Source organism: Saimiri boliviensis, chromosome 13 (genome assembly GCF_048565385.1).
Source record: "Saimiri boliviensis isolate mSaiBol1 chromosome 13, mSaiBol1.pri, whole genome shotgun sequence".
NCBI classification, from domain to species: domain Eukaryota; kingdom Metazoa; phylum Chordata; class Mammalia; order Primates; family Cebidae; genus Saimiri; species Saimiri boliviensis.
The window spans coordinates 90,953,002-90,975,891 of record NC_133461.1 but is presented as its reverse complement, the minus strand read 5'-3'; the positions used below and the strand labels follow the sequence as shown (position 1 = coordinate 90,975,891).

The window sequence follows — 22,890 nt, the reverse complement described above, 5'->3', positions numbered from 1 at the left end:
AAAAGGAGGCAACAAACTCGGTTATATGAATTCAGTGGCAGTTACTAACATGAACTCTGCTACTAATATACCAATTTCCCTTTTAATTCTGTGGCAAAGAGTTCCTAACACTCTAATACAATGACTGCCAGAGCTGTCAACAATGTCTTAATTAATCCCTTCTGAAGGAAATTAAATTTACCACGGATTGGAAGGACACTGGACATCAACTGTTCCAATTTCCTCTAGTGGGAATACATACTATTGCCATAGCAATAAACATGAAAAAACAGTGTATGCATGTAACTTGATATGGCAGATACTAATTTTTTTAACCAACACTAAAGTATTGCTCATCCTAAAAAAAGTAATAGATTGTGTGTGTGTGTGCATGCACGCACATATGTGTACACAGGTAGTGAGAAAGAACATATATTTTGATTTACAATCTTTTCCTACTAAACACTAAACATAATTTCTCCTTCCTATATTAAGCTGTATTAAACTTCAGAATATTGATGCTTACAAAGTACACTTACCACTTGTCCATTGTGTGGGTTCTTATGAGCATATGGAGGTCCACGGATATGGTTCCACATCTGGCCAGAAGTCATAGCAAAGACTATACACTGAAAAACAGGGTACAATGTTTCGATACGTAAACTAGAGAATACCAGAATAATGCATTTCTAAAACACAATGGTCATGATGAAACTAACTTGTAAAAATCATTTATCACCTCACCCATTTAAAAAAATTTCACTTACTAACTACAGGACCTTGAGTAAGTTACTTATTCTCCCTGCATCAGATTCCGTATCTACAAAATTGGGAGGCCAGCTCCATTAAAGAAATGTGTTAATGATTACATTGGATAACATATGTGAGGCATCTGGCATGCTGACAGACAATCTGATATTATGTGCTCATCTTAGCCAGTCAAAAGCACAGATGAGACACTTGATGTTTTAGAGATACTTTAAAGGACATGATAATCATCTTCTATATCCTCTAAACATCATTCTTCTATTAGTCTGGATAACCAAAAGCCTATACTCTTGGATTACAGTACTTAGATCCCCGTAAGTACCTAAATACTTTCAGCAAAATGTATGACATAGTAAATTCAGAAGATGTTTAGAGACGGAAGAAATCACAAAAAGACACAGCCAGGAATAACTCAGAGATTATATACCTGCTGGATATATCAGAAAAAGCTGTATTTGGAAAACTAATACTGAAGATCCAAGGCATTGCAGGGAGGGTGGAAGAGAATATATAAACCAGAAGTCACACTTCAATCAGTTTAACTTAGGTGTCGGTACGTTTTTGTTTACATCACAAAATATTTTTAAATTAATTAACTGTGACTCCTTTAGATTCAATGTGTTCTCTAGGTTGAAACAGTAACTATACTTCCTGCTGTTGTATATATTGCCCAATCACTCTTTATTTCAGCTTCCTGGCTCTCAGAGGCTTTGTACCCGCCCCACCCCCCCAAAAAAAACCAAAAACCAAAAAACAAACACCACCACCACCACCACCACCACCACCACCACCACCACCACCACCACCACCACAGGCAAGAATGAGCCACACATAACTGGGGGTCTAAATATTCTAGGTTGGCATAATTTTTAAGGGAGGAAAAGGGATACAAAAGGGAAGAAGATGGGGCACATAAGAAATGATACCTAAACCTAGAAAATAAATTTAGATTCTGTTCTCTGCTTGGGAGCCAAAGTGTTTCAATGGATAATAATAAAACAGCTTTAGAGGGGTTAATCTGAATCCTTTTCTGACTTTCTTGAGAATAACTCTGAAATTAACTCAGACTTGTTTAAAGCCAGATGTGACTTACAGACTAAGCCTAGGTTGGAATATTTTCTGAGTAAAGATTTTACAAAATATTTTCAGTTAAACTTGGTAAAGACATTAGAATATTAGGCCCAGGCCCAGAGTGAGCATAGAGAGTCATTCACCATCTAAAAACATAAATTAAAAATTTGAAATTGTTAATTGATACAAGAACAGAAAGCCAAACACTGCATGCATGTTCTCACTCATAGGTAGGTGTTAAACAATGAGAACTTGTGGTCTCAGGGAGAGGAGCATCAGACACTGGGGGCAGTTGGCAGGGGGGTAGGTGAGAGACAGCGGTGGGTGGGAAGGGTGGGGAGGGATAACATGGGGAGAAATGCCAGATACAGTATGCACCTAAAGTAAAATTTTTAAAAAGGGTGGGGGGAAGCATAGTCAAAGAATTAAGTGAACAAATTAAGTAATCTAAAGTAATCTAGAAGTCTAAGAATAAAATTTGAAATAAGAAAAAATTGAAATTGTTATGTGAGAGAAGTAAAGTCTATATTTAATTTATAGGAACATCATATCAGTGAACTTGGGAGTATATTAAAGTTGATTATTTATGCTATAGATACAGTGTTTTAGGCAGAATATATTTTAAAATCCAGAAAAAGGAGTTAGACACAGTAGCATGTGCCTATAGTCTCAGCTACTCAGAAGACTGAGATGGGAGGATCCTAGGATTTCAGATCCAGCCTGGGCAACATAATAAGACCTGGAGCCCTTAAAAAAACAAAACAAAACAAAAAAAACTGCAGACCAGGAACAGTGGCTCATGCCTGTAATCTCAGTACTTTGGGGGGCTGAGGCAGGTTGGATCGCTTGAGCTCAAGAGTTTGAGACCAGCCTGGGCAACATGGCAAAACCCCTTATCTACAAAAATTACAAAAATTAGCCAGGCATGGTGGTGTGCATCTACAGGCTCAGCTACTGAGGAGGCTGAGGTAAGAGGATCGTTTGAGGTGGGAGGTCAAGGCTGCAATGAGCCATGATCATGCCACTGGATTCCAGCTTGGGCAACAGAGCAAGACCCTGTCTTAAAAAATAATCCAGGAAAAGATACATCTTATGACCAAAAACATTTACCGTATAAACAAATTACCTTTTGTTTTTAATAAACACTTGGTTATATACAGTTTTATCTTGTTATGCCCTAACCCTTGTCACTAAACCAGCAACGGAAACTATGGTATGCATCTCTGGTTTTGCCTTTACCTGTATGTTCATTCCTTCTTTGCCTCTTTTTATTGATTCCACGATATTCCAATATTGAATGACAAAAGCACATGGTCAAGTATGTATCTCAGAAAGATGGCACTAATCAAAGAAAGGAGAATAGACTAGAGAAATCAGTTTGGAGGCTGATGCCTAAATACTCATGAGAGACTACTATGGTCTATTTCATGGTACAGTTAAGAATTGAGAGAAGCAGACATATAAGGCAAATATTTAATAGGTGGAATCCTTAAGTTTTGGTGACTGAGTAATGTGATAGAAAAAAAGAGAATCAAAACTAACGCCACTGTTTGTGATTTATGACTGCAGCAGCAGAGTATTATGGCCCAATGAGATACAGAATGACAGAAGCAAATAAGGGTGAAAGGGATGCAGGTAACACAGATTTGGAGTTCATTTCAAAAGGACTGACTCTAATGTGCTTACAAAACATTCACTTCAAAAAACTGTTGGATAGTGAGACTTCTACAAGACACTTACACATATTGTTTAATAACTGATATCTAAGAAAAAGTTATCAATTTTGGAATTGTGAGCACATAGTTGTTACTATAGTCATAGGAATGGATGAAATTGTTCTAAAACAGCAGGTAGGATGAGAGAAGAAAAGAAAACACAGGAAAGAATCCCATCAGCTGGTTCATGAACAGCTGCCCAGGACTCTGAGACACAGAAGTCAGAGACTTAGAAAGAAAAGGAAGAAAGCAGGTATAGTGGCTAAGCACGGTGGCTCACACCTCTAATTCCAGCACTATAGGAGGCTGAGGCAAGAGGATCACTTGAACCCAGGAGTTTGAGACCAGCCAGGCTAACATGGCAAAACCCCACCTCCATAAAAAAATACAAAAATTAGTCGGGCATGGTGGCATGCGCCTGTAGTCCAAGGATGAGGAGAACTACCTGAGCCCAGGAGGTGCAGGTTGCAGTCAGCTAAAATCATGCCACTGCACTCCAGCGTGTACATCTTGCGAGGGCGGGCGGGGTGGGGGGGCAGGGAGACAGAAAGGAGGAGACAGAGAGAGGTGAGGGGTGGGGGAAAAGAGGAGAGTGACAGGAGAGAGGCAGAGGGGGGGAGAGGAGTGAGAGAGAGGGGAGTGGCAGTCAGAGGGGAGAGAGAAAGAGGGAAAGAGACAGAAGAGAGAGAGAAGGTAAGAGAGAGAGACAATCTAAAGTGTCACTTGTTTTGCCTATGAAAATATTTAACCAAGATATTCACAAAGAGTAGTATGTACCCAAGAACATTCCATGTTCTTAAGACAGACCACTAGTATGTTTAAACTGCCTTGCCTAGAACTTGATCGTAACAGTTGAGAATGGAGGTTTGTAAATTGTAATACTCAAATTGCAGGTGCTTAACCTTGTGCAAGTTCATTGCTTTGGGCCTATCTGTAACACTAGGATAATACTGGTATCCATCTTTCTAAATTGCAGGGGTTTTAACTAGGTTAATTCATATAGCACACTTAAATACTGCACACAATACACAACACAAGCTCAGTGAATATTATTCCAAAGCCCGCCACAATTTGCTCCCATAATCCTAAATGGCACCATGTCCCACCACTCTTTAACTGGCACTGCACCCTCCATTCAGATCACTCTTCTTGCTTCCCCCAACATCCATGATGGTAATGCCTGCATCTATGTCTCTTACGTCAACCCAGTGAACCTTCTACTAAACCAGGGTTAACTCATGGCCCGTAAATGGTTCTCCAGGGAATCCTTCCAGTTTATTCACTTGACAATTAACTTACTGGAGCACTGCTGTACACTGGGTATGTTACCGAACACTAGAGATTTAAGAATATGATAAAGATGCTTCCCATCCTCAGCTGGAAATCCTGAATAAGTGACATGTGCCCTGACATAAAAAATATTTCTCATTTATTCATTCAAAGGGCATACTATATATTTAAGAACTGATTTAGAAGCTGGGGATAAAACAATAAACAAAAATATGAGGTAGAAATCTATCATTAAGGAGCTTACATTCTACAGGGAGGAAAAGAGATAAGAGCAGTAGCAATACTACTTATGGTATGTCACAAGTTTAAAAAACTCATCCTAATACATGATTTACTCAAGATTCCATGAAATGGTTTAATAAAACAAAAGCACGTTCAAACCTAGAATAATATGCAGAATCATTTGAAGTAGTGACAGATGTATTTACTCATACAGCTCTGGCACTTTTCATAAGAAACAAAACACTGAGTAACAGGTACTTCTAAAATGCAAAATAGCCTAGGTTTCAAGTTTATAAAAATTCTCATAACTGATGTGTCCTTTTTTGGTTGTAACAACAGAAATGTCACCATTTCATTACTTTCAGCAATCTGGAAGTTTTAATTTTGCAATTAATTTGACTTTAATTTTTTATTTAATTATATTCATAGAAAAAGGGCATAATTCATACAGTTATAGCTAGATTAATTTTCACAAAACACACACATCCTTGCAACTACCATTGGAAATCAAGCAAATGAACACTATCAGAAAGACAGGAGCTCTCTTGTGTCTCTTCCTAATCATAATCTACATAACCTTCCCAAGGTAAGAAACACTTTCTTGAAAATTATGTATCAAATAGTATGTAAATACTCAGTTTTAGTAGACTGAGAACCAAATACATTTCTCAGGAGGTTGAACAAAATTTATATTCCAAATAGTAGTACATGACATATAGTTTTACCAGTAATTGGTATTAGCTTTTTTTATTTATATTCCAAAGAGCAGTTGATAATACACTTTTACTAATAATTGGTATTAGCTGTGTGACTGTGTGTGTTCATTCTAGATTTTCTGGTAAAAGTATCATAGTGTCATACTGTCATTTTATTTTGTATTCCCTTGATTAATAAGGTTGAATATCTTTTCATATGTTTAGTGAAATTTGGACATTTCTGTAAAGTGCCCAGCAAGTAATTTACCCCCTTAAAATTTGGTTGTCTTTTTCTTATTGTTTTGTCAAGGTTCTTTATATTTCTGGATAGAAGTTCTTTGTTAAATATATACATAGCAAATAGTCCTTAACCAAACATGAGCCTTGTCTTTCTTTTCATCTTATTAATGGTGATTTTTGACAAACAGAAGTTCTTCATTTTAATGTAGTTCAGTTTATCAATTATTTCTTCTATTGTGGTTACCAGTTCTTAAGTTCTGTTTTAAGAAAGCCTTGCCCAACCATCAATCATGGAGATACATATCCATGCTCTCTTCTAAAAGTGCAAATGTTTACATTTTACATTTAGATTCACAATTCCTCGAGTTAATTTTTTGTATATGGTGGGAGGTAAAAGTTGAAATTCACCTTTTTCTCATGTGGATAACCAGTTGGTCCAGCAATTATTTATCAAAAATGTCATACATGGGCCGGGCGCGGTGGCTCAAGCCTGTAATCCCAGCACTTTGGGAAGCCAAGGCGGGTGGATCATGAGGTCAAGAAATCGAGACCATCCTGGTCAACATGGTGAAACCCCGTCTCTACTAAAAATACAAAAAATTAGCTGGGCATGGTGGCGCGTGCCTGTAATCCCAGCTACTCAGGAGGCTGAGGCAGGAGAATTGCCTGAATCCAGGAGGCAGAGGTTGCGGTGAGCCGAGATCGTGCCATTGCACTCCAGCCTGGGTAACAAGAGCGAAACTCTGTCTCAAAAAAAAAAAAAAAAAAAAAAAAAAAAAAAAATGCCATCCTTACTCCCTGCACTTCAAGGCCACTTTGCTTACAAATCAAGTGATTTTCTAAGCCTGAGTATGCTTCTGAACTATAGATGCTGTTCCGTATGTCTTTTTGTGAAATGAATACCATGAAGGCTTAAATATTAAAGATCTCTAATAAATGTTAATATCTGTAAGTGTAAATTCTCCGCATTATTCTTCTTTAATAATGTTTCAACTATTCTATTCATTACCCTCTGCTAAAATCTCAGTCAAGTTCAAAACAAAAAAAAAAAAAAAATGCACAAATTTTGCTCAAGGTCAAAGTGGATATCTTTACAATGTTGAGTCTACCAATCTATGAACAGGTTAACTTGCCATTTAAATTTTTTAAAAAATTTATTTGAGGCTGGGCACGGTGGCTCACACCTGTAATCCAAGCATTTTGGAAGGCCAAGGTGGGTGGATCACCTGAAATTGGGATTTCAAGATCAACCCGATCAATAAGGAGAAACCCTGTCTCTACTTAAAAAAACAACATTAGCTCGGTGTGGTGGTGCGCACCTGTAATCCCAGCTACTCGGAAGCCTGGGCAACTAGAGCAAAACTGTCGAAAAAAAAAAAAATTATGTGAATAACATTTTCAGCTGTCAGTGTGCATACCTTTTGACATTGATTCAAGAATTTTTTTGATGCAGTGACAACAGACTTTTTAAACTTTTTTTATGATTCATTCTGATATGAATCAGTACAATGTACTGTGTATTCATCAACCTTACTGAATTTACCAATTAGGTCTAATTTTTTTTCTATCTACAAAATCAAATCACCTGCTAATGAGGGCAATTTTATTTTTACTGGGATGTGTGTAAGTTTTTTGTTTTCGTCTTAATGCCCTGCTCAGGATCCCAATAAAATATTCAAGAACAAGCATCTTGTGTTATTCCTTACCTCAGGAATTTCAGTAAGTTGCAAAATACAATGTTTACTGTATGTTTTTTAATCAGATTAAGGAAGTTCCCTTGTATTTTTTCTTTTTTTCTTATTCCCACATAAGCACTGAACCTATCAAATGTCTATATACACGTATCAAAGACAATTTTTTAACTATTAGCATAAAGAATTACACTGATAATTTTCACATAGTAAACCATCCTTGTATTAGTGAAGTAACTTGACAATGTATTACTTTTTATTTCTTACTATCTCAATGTTTTCTTCAGAATAAATGCATCTATATCTATGAGAAAGACTGGCTTAACATTTTTCTATTTATATTTGTCCCTGTCAGATATTAGAATCAAAGTTATTCTTGCTTCAGAAAACAGAGGCATTTCCCTTTTTTTATTCACAGAGAAGTTTACATAAGATGAGTACTATGTCTTCTCAAATGCTTAGAAGAGTTACTCACCATGGAATGAAGATTTTGGCAACGGATTCAACTGCTTTAGCAATAGATTCAATCCATACTGGAGTACGCAGACTTAGTCACTCTTCTTGCGTTGGTTTTGTTTGATGGTTTAAAGTTGTTCAATTTACTTGATATTGTCAACCTTGTCAACTTGATATTGTCAATAGTGATGTGCAATCACCCTAATCCAATTGGGGAATGCAGTGAGCCATGGCTGGATTATGGCCTTGGCAAAGCTCTCTCTGTATTTGAGGCTAGCCACAGAAAATTTTCAAGTAACAGTCCAGTGCACCGCAAATTGTAATTTCTAATTCATAAGACTGCAAAATATTCTATTCTTCTTTTTAGAAGCTTTCCACTTGGACATTTTATCCATTTACCACCAGCATACATCCCAAGACTTGAGATTTGTGAAGTTTCTACCGAAAACTCTGCTTAATTTTTTGTTTCTCCACAGAATCAGACACTTGGGTGTCTAAAGTTTCATACAGTATCAGAAATGGTTCTTAAGTGACACTAGACAATAATCCTGAAAAGAGCAAGACTGAAAAAGCTACTCAGATATTTGTTGCAGTTAATTCAAAGAACACTTTCAAAGGTAGTCCTTTGGGAAGTATTTTGTTTTCTACATTTGTGCTTTGAGTCATAAACAATACCATGTTGGGACACCAAGATTTGAGACAGATGTTCATCAAAGCATTTGTATGCTACTGATGTATCTATCTGATTTATCTTCCTCACTACCCATGTAAGGTCCCTGAGGGCAGGGCTCATGTTCTAGTCTTTTTAACCTATCTTTGTATCTCCACATGGTTCTTCAAAGATCTTGACACATGGTAGCTTTCAAATTCTTGTTGAATGGTCAATAAAGAATAAACATGAACAAATATAGAAAAGGTAAATGCACTGAAACACAGAATCAGTATTTTAAGAATCATCAATATGTGAATATATGAGATTTCTAGAGAAAAAAAAAGTACTAGTCCCAATCATGACCTACAATGCTATAAGTAACAGCAGGAAAAAAAAAAAACCCATGTTTTAATATTCCCATAAACTTATTTATTCATGTAACATTCACTCATTCAACAAATATTTATTGAACACTTGCTACATGCCAGGCACAATTCTAAATGCTATGACTACATGTACAAAGCAGATACCAATCCTTACACCTCATTGTAGTGGGAGAACACTTACTTTCCGCATTTATTTAACAAGCAAGCATTCAATAAATATGAATGAACACAATCACATGATATCTTTCTCACATCTAGAGGTTATATCCTTGTGGTGAGCTGAGAACACCAATGACCCAAGGTATCCTCTTCTAAGTGTCTATTTTCCTTGTTTTTCAAAACAAACTGCTTAGATCCTACAGTTTTCCAAAGGGTCAAGATGTTCACAACCATTTCAACTACAGCTACTTTGCTTTTAGCTATTCTATGCAACGAACTTTGATGAGAGATTTGATTCGGAAAATTTGGGAAAAACATTTCACATTGAATTTTAAAAAAGAAAAATAATCATTATATGCTTCTTTGGGTTCATAATTATTTCACAGACATCCACTATATAGTGGACATAGTTTTGAAAATCAAAAGTTTTCATTTTCTTCTGAAAAATATGAAATTTAAGTACCACCATCAGTTAATTTGAAAGTATCTTAGCTGAATATTAAAATAAGCTGTTACTGAAAGTGAAAATTTTAATAACTACACAGAAAATGTAATATCCTAAATACATTTTATACAATCTCTGTATATTCCATGTTTTAAAAATATTAAAATGTTATTAAGTTATAAGTAATTTAATGGCATTACTTAATAAACAGGTGGTATAAATTGGCAGAGTAAGAACAGACATCCATGTCAGGGAATTTATACTCTATACACTTCTACTATTCACAATATAAATTCCTTTGCACAGTTATGAAGCATACCCCAAAAGAAGAAAGAGATCAGTAAATAGTAATGCTAATTATCACTAGCTTACAATGCAGTAATTCCGGAGCTCTTCTTGAGGAGTAAGAATAATGTAGGTTATTGTTATTTGAGTATAATTCAGAGATGAGACTATATTTTTGATAGACTAAAATAGTGACAAGATATTAACTGTTAAATACGTAAGAAGTATTAATTTTGCAATGACACATTGAAAATGGCGCATTTTTACCAAGAAACCTGGGCAACTTTACTGAATAAAGCAACTTGAAAACTGGCACGGAAAAAAGCCAAAACACTTTTGAACTTAATGACTAAGGTAATTAAGATCACCCATAATGTCCAATTACTTTAAATAGAGTACAATTAATTAATCCACTTTAACTTACTCATCAAAAGTGAAAAAAACAGTATTAAGAAACTTCCTTTAAAAAATCTTATCTCCCCTGCTCTTAAAAGACCAAACATTTAATTTGTATTTTGACTATCTACTAGAAAGCCACAGAGGTTCTGTTTGAATTTCTGAGCTCTAGGTATTGTTGCAGAAAATGAAATTGCTTCAGGGTGACGCTTGCCTGGGCTGCTTCTCAGTCTGTCCTATCACTTCCAACTTAGTCATCAAGATCCCTAATTTTTTGGTGAAAACGTGATGGAAAGGATCAAGGGCTATTGCAAGAAAGCAAAAGAAACAAACTGACAATTAGCTGTAAACAATGTATTATGTTATTACAGATATAACATATTGTAGTTATAATACATTGTCATTGTATCTTTAATAACATTTTTATTTTTTGGAGACAGAGTCTCACTGTATTATATTACAGACATAATACATATCTATAATAGATATACACTGATATATGTTTATCTACATATATGTGTATGTATCTATTCTCATTTTCAAGATTCTATTTATAAATATTGCATACAATTTTTGCTAGATTTATTTTTAAGTACTTTATTTTTTCCTTCCTATTGTGAAGGAGATTTTATTTTCAATTATACCTAAATTCTTATGTGTATAAAAATCCAAATAATTTTTGGCTACTGGCTATGAGTTGGGAACTGCTGAACTCCAGTGTCATCTCTGACCCCTTCTGCCTTGCCATCTATCATTGCTCCAGTCACACAGAACTATAGTTCTTTGAATATCCCAGGCTTCACTTTATGTTGAATACTTGGCCTTACCGACTTTAGAATTTCATTTTGCTCTACAAAATTCAGCTCATGTCATAATCTGGGAAGCCTGTCTTTCCTTTACTCTAGGTTAGGTGTCTTTCTATGTATTCCTGTAATACTCTGTTGCTTACTGCCATCATAGCACACATAAACTTACTCCATTTGTTTATGCCTCTGTATCCCCACAAGGCATTTCTCACAGGCAGTCTCTTTCTTAACTTTATATCCCCAGTATCTAATATCAGTCACATAGAAGAGACACAAGAAACAGCTGTCAGAAAAGAAAGAGCTGAATGAGAAATTCAGAAGTTGCTGAATTTCTAAACCACCTGCAAATTACTCTGAGATATTATTCTGATCAAAACTTACCATATTTCTAGAAGTATTCAACATGTATTTATTTAGCACTTGTGCCAAGCACAAAGGAACATTACATTTTAGTAGTGAAAAGTAGAAAGAAGATAGCACAGTTTTGACTGATGGAAAACTTAAACTACATTATCCAAGTTCTAAACAGTTACTTCTCATTCAGACTTGAATTATAGTCTATTATAGTTATAATCTGGCTCGTTTTTTAATACTATACAACTTATACTAGCGTACAAAGAATAGGACAAAAAGAAAAAAAGCACAACATATTAACATACCAGAGACACCATGGCCCAGCCAGTCTTGTTATAGATGAACTCCAAGTTGTTCCTTCTCAAATACAGCAAACCTCCAACAAGCGACACTAACAGGGCCAAAGCGATCGTTCCAGAGTAGTTCGGTGGTCTGAAAACCCGAATCTGCAAAAATGCAATGGAAATTTTAAAAGGGAGAGAAAAATGACAAAACTTTTCTCTTGATCATATTCTAGTCCTCCTAATTTTCAACACAAATAACTCAGAAATATGCCACCCAATGTTTCATATGCGGCATTAACAATATTTTCATTCTTTTTATGAGTCAAAGATACATGCCTTAAAACATAATGGCTAGGTAAAACAACTCTGAACTTCCCTGATGACTAACAATGCTGAGCATCTTTTCATGTGCTTATTGGCTATTTCTATATTTTCCTTGCAGAAATGCCCATTCAGATCCTTTGCCCATTTTTAATTGGGTTTTCTCTTTTTATTAAGTTGCAAGAGTCCCATATATATATTACACACACACATATATATATATATGTATATACATATATGTATATATATTACACACACACATATATAGACACACTGGGCTGTATATATATATATATATATATATGTATACAGACACACTAGCTGTAAGTATCTTGCAGAAAAATTAATTGCAAATATTTTTCCCCATTCTATGGGCTACTTTCTTGATGGTATCCTTTAAAGCATGAGGACTATTTTTAGAAATAGATCCAAATGGTCTGAACTCATGATTTCTAATGTGTATACAGATCTTGGTTCCAGTAACATTCTCTAATAAAAGAAACCACAACTCCTAGAAGAGATGACTAATAGAGTGCTGGGCAGAATAGATAGGGAGATACAAAATGAACCTGGAATAAATTACTGTCAAAAAATTAGAACATACTTTAAAGAAAAATGATAAAAATATGTTACAAGAACATAAGGGCCAGCGTGAAGAGGTTATCATTAGTCAAATCTAGAACAATTTCAACACCAAAACAGTTAAAAATAGCAGTAAATTACAAACCACACGAAGAAGAACCTGTCTAGTATTCTTTTACAAGAGACCAATCAGGTACAGCCATGAGAGAAGACATAAGAGATCAGACAAAAACAAGGTCTCCTAGAGACAAGAGGCAGGGCCACATGGGAAACACACCAGGGTGGTCAGGCAGCAGAAGATAAGAATGAAGAAAAGTTAAACCACTCCCTTTTTTTTTCTTATTGTACTTTAGGTTCCAGGGTACATGTGCAGATCATGCAGAATTGTTGCATAGGTACATACATGGCAAGGTGGTTTGCTACCTCCATCCCCCCGTCACCTATATCTGGCATTTCTCCCCATGTTATCCTTCCCCTACTCCCCCCAACAGACCCCAGTATGTGATGCTCCCCTCCCTGTGTCCATGTGTTCTCACTGTTGAACATTCACTTATGAGTGAGAATATGCGGTGTCTGATTTTCTGTTCTTGTGTCAGTTTGCCAAGAATGATGGTTTCCAGATTGATTCATGTCCCTACAAAGGACACAAACTCCTATTTTCTTTATGGCTGCATAGTATTGCACAGTGCATACGTGCCACATTTTCTTTGTCCAGTCTATCATTGATGGGCATTTGGGTTGGTTCCAGGTCTTTGCTATTGTAAACAGTGCCACAATCAACATATGTGTGCATGTGTCTTTATAATAGAACAGATTTATAATCCTTTGGGTATATACCCAGTAATGGGATTGCTGGGTCTAATGAAATTTCTATTTCTAGATCCTTAAGGAATCACCACACTGTCTTCCACAATGGTTGAACTAATTTACACTCCCACCAACAGTGTGAAAGTGTTCCTATTTCTCCACATCCTCTCCAGCATCTGTTGTCTCCAGATTTTTTAATGATCGCCATTCTAACTGGTTTGAGATGGTATCTCAACGTGGTTTTGATTTGTGTTTTCTAATGACCAATGATGATGAGCACTTTTTCATGTTTGTTGGCCTCACATATATCTTCTTTTGAAAAGTATCTGTTGGTGTCCTTTGCCCACTTTGGAATGCGTCTTTTTTTTTTCTTGTAAATCTGTTTTAGTTCTTTGCAGATTCTGAATATTAGCCCTTTGTCAGATGGGTAGATTGCAAAAATTTTTTCCCATTCTGTTGGTTGCCAGTTCACTTTAATGATTGTTTCTTCTGCTGTACAGAAGCTCTGGAGTTTAATTAGATCCCATTTGTCTATTTTGGCTTTTGTTGCCAATGCTTTTGGTGTTTTAGTCACGAAGTCCTTGCCTACGCCTATGTCCTGAATGGTTTTGCCTAGGTTTTCTTCTAGGGTTTTTATAGTATTAGGTCTTATGTCTAAGTCTTTAATCCATCTGGAGTTAATTTTAGTGTAAGGTATAGGGAATTTCCATGGGAAAGGCAAGGCAGGGCAGAGTAAACACTTTAGGATTGACTAGTTTAAATAATTTTGGTGGGCTTTGGGCTACAGGAGTGGTCTTTAGCTGTCTGGTACTTGGACTGAGATGATGAAGGCAGAGGAATATTGTCTTCCAGGGTGTATGGACCAGAGAGATGTAGTGTGGCTATGGACTGGTTAGCTGTATATCAAAGACTTGCTCCTTGTTGGGGGCTTGTTATCTTTAAGAACTGGCTATCCCCAAGAGAGATATACTTTCCCCAGCCAGAAAGATTTTTTTTAGAATGTCAAAATCCAAAATATATAGCAAATAGAAAACATATCTAAGATTATTTATAATACAAATCACAATTCATAAGTTCATACCAATGACAGATAATTGGAGAATGAATAAATGGATGGATGGATGGATGGAAGGATGGAAGGATGGAAGGATGAATGGATCAACAGAGTGGGGCTCTTGCTTACAGAAGAATGCTGAGGGCCAACTACAAATACGAAGAAAGAGCTACAAGTGGAAACATCATTTTGTAATCAGAATGGTAAAACCTGTGACAGGCAAGAATCATCAATGTATGCTAACTTAAAAAAAAAATTTTGAAGCAACAGGATATCTGCATAATGTTAAGGTATCTCCACAGAGACAGCTTATTAATTATGGAGGACAAAAATAACAGTAATTATACAGTGAAAGAATGGGAAACATCTTGATCAGATATTTGAAATTTGTATCACCAGTGAACAACAGATGAACTTTATGTGCCTATAGAGGTGATTAAAACAAAACATGACCTATGTAGTATTATATTCAAGAATGCATAAGCAGAAGTCAATCATGAGCAAACATGAGGCAGATCAAATGAGGATCATAATGCATCAAAGGACTGTATTGTTCAAAGTGTCAATATTTTTAAAGAAAAAAGATAGGTTATAGAAATACTCCAGATTAAAAGAAGCTTAAAAGACAGGACAATTAAATGAATTATCTAACTCTAGACCAAATCTTGTACTGAAGGTGGAAAATGTAAAGGATATTAGGTCACTTGACAAATTGTAATATGGTTAGTGGTAGCTCTAATAAAAGTATTATATAAATGTAAACCTGTGAAGTTGATAACTATGCTTTGCTTATTTGTTTCAATATGCAATTCACCCCAATTTTTTTTTACCGAAAAAAAAAACTGTGCATATGTGTCTGTGTGTGTGGAGAGAGGTAAAGAGACATGGGTGTCATAGGGAGAATGACAACCACAAAGCAAATGGAGTAAAACGTTAACAACAATTGAACCTGAATAAAGGGTATACACTAGCACTGTATTATTTTCATTTCTAAAAAATTTTAGAAATTCTTTCCACATATAGTTGTTTTTTTTTCCCCCCCAAAGTATATCTATCGACAAAATACATAAGTGTGCTAAGGAGACAGGTTAGAATAATTTCTGATTAAAATTTAACATTTCTTAAAAGGAAACAAGAGTACCCTTTCAATATTATTCTTAAACGTCTAGCACCAATTAAATGATGCACTGCATAGCAAAATATTTGCCAAATCATTTAAAAAATGCCAAGCATCAGGAAGTAAGTTTAGTCACCAAAACGTCATTAAAACCAATGATGTAACTTTACGACAGTAGTACCATATGGGAGATTACCACCTTGACTCAGAAATCTGTTTATGTCTTACAGTAAAAATTAATGCTTCTGTATTACTGCCACCATAATTTTTTTTTTAAATAACTGGTTCCAATTGTCTACTGCTGAAAATAGTTGTGAGGAGAGAGAAAAAAATGGCCATAAAACCTCCAAATAAGTATTAACTACCATCAACATTTTGGTTCACTTCTTCCCATAACAAACTGTCTATATCTATCTATACTCACAGTTACATTTTATACCAAACTAATAGATCATACTATCAACTAATACTATTTTTCTAACCTACTTTTAAACTTTTTACATCTTGAGCTTCATTCTAGGTAAAATATTCTTGCAAATCATTTTTTGGCTATGATACAGTATATTTAATTATTCTCTTATTTTTAGACATTTGATTTATATTCAATTTTTTCCAGTATTATTTTCAAAATTTCTATGGATAAAAATTTAAATCATCCTTGATTGCATCCTTAGATTAAATACCTAGAAGTGGAATTGTTTAGTTAAATTACATAAACACATGGCACATGCTATTAGTATGGTTACACCCAAAAGTAGTAAATATGAGTAGATATTTTTCCACATAGCTTTAAGGTGGGTATTAACCTTTTCTGTTTGCCCAATAGATAGATAAAAATTATATATCTTGCTTTTTAATTAGAATTTCCTTGATTACTACCACTGAACCATGGAAAATATATTTTTTAGCCTCTGAAATTACCTTGTGCTAAAATCATGTGCTTTTTAATGGCTTTTAAAATATCAATGAACCATTATTTTTAAAACCATCTGAATTTATCTAACAGTCAAAGTTCAATGTATCTGCAGTGATTGAACATAGTTTTCTCTCTGCAAGGAGAAATAACCAGAGAGAAATTTAAAAATACTGTGGCCTTATTAAAATGCTCCAAAAAACCAAACTAACCAGCCTATCATTAAAACAGCGGAGAATAAAAACATACATGAACATCTGTTCTGTCAGCAATCCACTTTGCTAGTTGTTCAGCTGCAAATCCAATTCTTTGGAGGTCAAAAGTATCAGCTCTCTTCGGTCTGCCTTTTGGAGGAAAATGCATGAATGTAGGAGCAGAGTTCATGTTGAGCTGTAAAATATGAGTTAAAAATCACTAAATATAGTATCATTCCCACGATATATATCATTAATCCAACATTTTACACTTTTCTCTGTAGAAATTTGGGGAAAACAGCATTTACTATGAAATCCAAGTGGTTTTCCAGAGGTAAATTTGTTTTTGTTTATCTTAATGCACTACTGGATGAAAAAAAAACTTGTAAATTTGACTAAGTTCTCTTAATCCTCACATTTACCATACATCATTCATGTTATCCATCATATTCTCCATATTTTATTAATCATTTCATTCTTTTTCTTTCTTGAATTCTACAGTTAGGGTAAAAATAAGAGACTGAAAGTGCAAAGCGGAAACAGCAATTTGGTAGCACGTTAATTACTTCACTACTTAAGCAGTTATTTTTAAAAAGTACTGGAATTTGATTTAAAAAATAAACATATTATGGAATTAATTTCAAACAAGTTGTAAGTAGTCTGAATTTCCTATGAGACATGTAAAGCCTTTACTTTTTTGTAATGATGACTATGAAAGAGAAACCAACATTTCTGCTCTACACAAGTAAAATTTACCAGAGAATGGAGAAGAAATTCTCAATAATAGTCTTTTTCTGTTCAACTTCTCTATTAACCCAACTGTCTTAAATTGGCTTTATTTCAAAAATATTCTCTACGAGTAATTTCTATTTGAAAAGTGCACTAAACAGAACACTTCCCTAGTATAAATGATGCTTATTTAACAATATAATATCTAAAAACATATATTAAGTTACCTTGCAGAAAGGAATAAACTACAAATATATATATGGATCAAATTGCTGTTGCCTAGGAATTACAAAATACGTTTTAAAATGAAAGGCCAGGAGATACCCAGCTCTTGATTTGCAACACAGTTCAGTATTTTCTAATAATGAAAATGAAAATCAATATATAAACATTTATTAGATCACAGATGACATCAAGGAAATGATACAGCAGTAAAACCTTAGTTCCCCATAACAATGAAGTTTAATAACCAAGTATACAGTCAAGACCAAAACAGTTCTTGCCCTACAAATGAATTCTGACTACAGCAGTCATATTTACAAGACAGCTCCAAATCATTTTATAGTGCTTCATATAACTTAGTGCAAACAAGATGAATACTCAAAAAGAAATGACTCTATATCAAAAAGGTCTCATTTTTAGCACTGCAAAGGCAATCAAATTTCTATGATTTACCCCCATGTTATCTACACATCAGTACTATTCAAACACTACGGCTAAAGATTAACAGTCAGTCCTTGTTTGATACGGTTTGAGTGTTTGTCCCTGCCAAAACTCATGTTGAAATCTAACTACCATTGTAGCAGTATTAAAAGGTAGAAACTTTAAGAGGTGATTAGACCACGAGGGCTCCATCCTCATGGGTGGGATCAGCACTATTATAAAAGTGCAAGTTGAGCCTCCTCTTGACTCTGTCACACTGTCACCTCCAGCAGCAAATGCCTCACAAGATGTTGGCAGATAAATACTGGACTTTCAGCCTCTAACGCTGTGGGAAATAAATTTCTGTTCATTATAATTATCCAGCCTCAGGTTTTGTTATGGTAGCCCAAAATGGACTAAGACAAACAGTGGTCTCAGAGACACCAGGTGCTGCTGTAACAAATACCTGAAAAGGTGTTCCCAGACAAAGGTCATTTAACAGTTAAACTTCGCCATTTTGTCTCTAGAGTGCATGCTTGAGCCTACTCCTTTGAGTCCTAAGATCTTATCAGGAAGCAGCTGATTACCATCTGCAGGTGTTTTCTATCTACTGGAAGACTGCCTTTCCCTGCAGCTGCAATCAATTACTATTTTAGCAAGAAAGTTTAACCACTACCTGACCATCACATGATGGTCACCTGTGGTGGGGACCCTCTCCTGCCCTGCTCATGTCTGCCTAGCTACTTACTCTAACATTATCATCTTATTTTAATCTTCCCAGCAAGGATATCATAATACTTTCTCAACTCTATCTCCATTCAGTGAAAACTTACTTTTTTTGAGATGGAGTCTTGCTCTGTTGCCCAGGCTGGAGTGCAGTGACATGATCTTGGCTCACTGCAACCTCTAACTCCAAGGTCCTGATTCAAGCAATTCTCCTACCTCAGTCTCCCAAGTAGCTAGGATTACAGACATGTGCCACCATGCCAGGTTAATTTTTGTATTTTTAGTAGAGAAGGGGGTTTTACCATTTTTGCCAGGCTTTTACGATATTTTTTTCATAAACCTTTTTCATTAGAAGACTGAATTGTAAGCACAAGCTCGTGCAATACAGTATAAACATCACACACATAACATATAGCATGTATATATAACATATATAAAATATGTCCCTAATGTATATAATCAGTGTTATATAGCCCTGTACATCAGTAGTCTATCTTATTCCGTTTCCCAGCAGTGGGCTTCCATGTAATGGACATTTAGTAATGTTCTTTAAACTGAACAAGGCACACAATTACCAGTTTGTTCTTCCCTGTGCTTCTCCCATTCCATACTTTGTTCATGTGTGTTTCTTTCATCAATATACAGACATCTAAAGCAACCATGTAAATACAAAATTATGAAGCTGAAAATCCCTATCTTCCTCACTCTCCACATGAAAACCATCAGAAAATCCATACTATGGCTAACGTTCTAGAACTTTAGAGATTCTTAAAATCTCATATAATTCTAAGTTTTTTTTCTTAAAGTGCACAATTCCCTGGGGCTACCCACAACAGAGTACAACACAGACCTGTTTCCTAGCTGAGAGCTTCTTCCAACACATCATGTTCATCAACCCACTGGCCTATCATCAGACACCTAGTCTCAGCCATTCCTATGGAATCACGTACAACTGAAGTTACTTTCCCAGTAAGTCCTCAACAAATTACCAAATTTCTGCACTTGTTATTAATATTATCTTCAGACACCACATTACTGCTGACAGTGCTTTAAAACATCAATTCAGAGAAAGTACTTCAACAAAATATGATTTAATAGTCAGTTGAAAAAAAAAGCATTAAAAATCTTTTAGTGTTTCTCAAGTGAAGCAAAGCATACATTTCTCCATTTTTGTAGATTAAAATTCCTCATAAAACTCATTAACTGCTATAACTTTTACACATTTCTGTCTTTTAAAATGAAAATTCCTGTTGCTAAGCCAAGGGCTAGGTTTTGGGAAACACAAAGCAGTTCTCTACTAGGATTCCTGCTGAATCAAAATTAACCTCAGGAAATGTTTCAATTAAAAACAACTGACTTCAGCTCTTATACACCAAACTTTAGAATAATTATGTCTAAAGCATAGAAAAGAATTTAATGAGTATATATAACCATTTATTTATATGATTATATACTAGGAGCCTACATTCAGTACTCAACACAAAGATAGCAATATCACATAATGTTTTTTTTTAAATATGAATTAACTGTCAACATTTTAAAGTGAGAAATTTCATATAAAAATTTGTATTTAGGTCTTTTCTTGAGAGAGATCTAGCTACATGTGGCCCACATTTCTTCCACAGAGCTGATACTGAGCTGTGCCTCTCCCACTGAGGTCAAGCATGTCCTCTCTCCAAACTGCTATAGTCCCCATCCACACCATACTGCTTCCCCAACAATGACACCAAGGATCAGATCACAGTGTTCTGGCAATTTTGTTTCTTACAATAGTCATGAAATAAAAATATATTTAAAAAGTGAAACATGAGTGTTTCTGTTAGGGATTTTTTAAAAAGACATACCAAGAAAGGCATTGTTTTGATAAAAATAGGAGAAAGCCTATTTGTAAAAGTTAATATGATGTTTAATATGCTAAGTATGTACTTAGTATGTTAGTTATCATAACAAAACAAAGATATTATCAACAAAAACGGCATAACAAAGATAAAATGAAACTAAACTAACCCAGCTAACTTTCTTCATTGAGTTCACAGGTCTAGTCATGGTAGATATTTGGGCTGCAAGACTGTGCTCTAGCAGTCCTGTTGGACCTAGAAGACTGCTTATCAATATGATAGGGAGGATTCAAGTATACAACAAGGAGCACTTCTATCTGATGACCTCTAAGGCCAATTATCCTGAGATTCCATAGAGATCTATAAGTTACATGAAATAATATTTGGTTCTTATAGTAAAGTAATTTTCCTTGATTAATATTAGCTCCCTAAACTGTAAGCTGCTTATATAGAAGAACAATGTATGTTTTTCTTGCTAAATTTATTGCTCCTACAGGATAGGAACTATAGGAGCAAAATGGTCAACAGAGAGAATTTATTTTATTCAGCTAGAAACTCACAAGAAAGATAATATGGAAGCAAGTAAGTAAAAATGTTCACTAATGGTGATTTAAAATTAGTAGGCTAGATTCTAGTAGGCTAGAACTACGTGCTTTTTCATGACCTCGTAAGCATTATGCCAAAGAGTATCACATGTGAGAAAAACTGAATAGTCCAAGATACCCAAAAGCATCAATTCCAGGACTGCAGTAAGTTTTGCATTTTAAAGGGATTACTCGCATAGCAAAAACATTTTTTAAAAAAATGAACTCCAAGGTAAAAACATGATTAAGGGCTAGGGCTCTGGAAGCAAGACAGTTGAGTTTGAATTCTAGTTACACATTACATTAACTTTGTGACCTGGGACAAGCAATAATCTCTTCATTCCTTATTTCCTCATCTATGAAATGGAGCCAGTAACAACATTTTTCTCACTGTGAAGCTAGATGAAATAATACATAGGAAGCCCTTACAACAGTGCCTGAACATAAGGTCTCGACATGATGTCAACAAAGATGATGGATACAACCATGACAACGTCGATGATAATGAGCATTCCAATCTCAAGTGCAATACCTTGCTCCTAAGAGAAGACTGAGTAAATAAGTCTATTTGTTTGATTGGGTTGCTGTAACAGAAAATTCCAGAGTAGGTGGCTTAAACAACAGAAATTTATTTTTCACAAGTCTGAAGACTCAAAGTCCAAGATGAAGTTGCCAGCACAGTTGGTTTCAGGTGAGGCTTCTCTTCTGGCTTGTGGCCATCATCTTGCTGTGTTCTACCATGGCCCTCTTCTCTGTGCACATGCACTCCTGCTCTCGATTCCTCGTCTTATACGGCCATCAGTCCTTTTGAACTAGGGTTCCACCTTAGGACCTCATTTAACCTTAATTACTTCCTTCAAGGCCCTATCTTCAAATACAGTCACACTGGAAGCTATGGTTTCAACTTACGAATTTGAGGGGATATAATTCAGTCCATAACATACAGAAAATACTTTTAAACACATGTAATCCTTTATATGTAAAATTCTCTATATCTGCCACATTGGAAAAAAATAAGTTAAGTAAAACTTGCAATAGATTTTATGTAAAATGTCACAATTCAAAAAAAATTCAAAAAAAGTCACAAATCTTGCAAAATACTACATATAATATACTACTACCTATAATTGAATACCAAAATAAGACTGACGCATGTAAACTGCCACTGCATGCTGAAAAAACACATTTCCTGTATGACACAATAGTTAAAATGGATTTAACATAACAGCGAAAACCTGTACAATGATAAAAATAAGTTTAGCCACAATTGTGTTAATCACATTCACAAAATTTATAATAACTACTTACTGTATTTAACTTATTGAATGAATAAGGTATGGTGTGTGGTGTCTGTTGGGGGGGCACAGAGTATCACTCTGTCCCCCAGACTGGAGTGCAATGGCACAATCTCGGCTCACTGCAACCTCTGCCTCCTAGGGTCAGATGATGAGTGAGTTCTATTTTTATGTGCCAAACAAAAGTGTATTGC

The 22,890-nt window shown here is 35.2% G+C and overlaps 1 protein-coding gene across 6 annotated transcripts in view; it reads right to left on the bottom strand.

The window, feature by feature from the left end:
• TUSC3 (tumor suppressor candidate 3) overlaps positions 1-22,890 on the bottom strand; it is a 208,936-nt gene that overhangs the window by 92,470 nt on the left and 93,576 nt on the right. For all 6 annotated transcript variants that reach the window (XR_012513225.1, XM_039461087.2, XM_003935553.4 and 3 more), the window contains exons 4-6: positions 16,938-17,078; positions 11,916-12,056; positions 519-608 (exon numbers count right to left, since the gene is read on the bottom strand). Coding sequence is in view for 5 of the 6 variants with exons in the window: in XM_039461087.2 (XP_039317021.1) it covers positions 519-608; positions 11,916-12,056; positions 16,938-17,078 (372 nt within the window). In the remaining variant the exon portion in view is untranslated. The remainder of the gene's footprint in view (positions 1-518; positions 609-11,915; positions 12,057-16,937; positions 17,079-22,890) is intronic.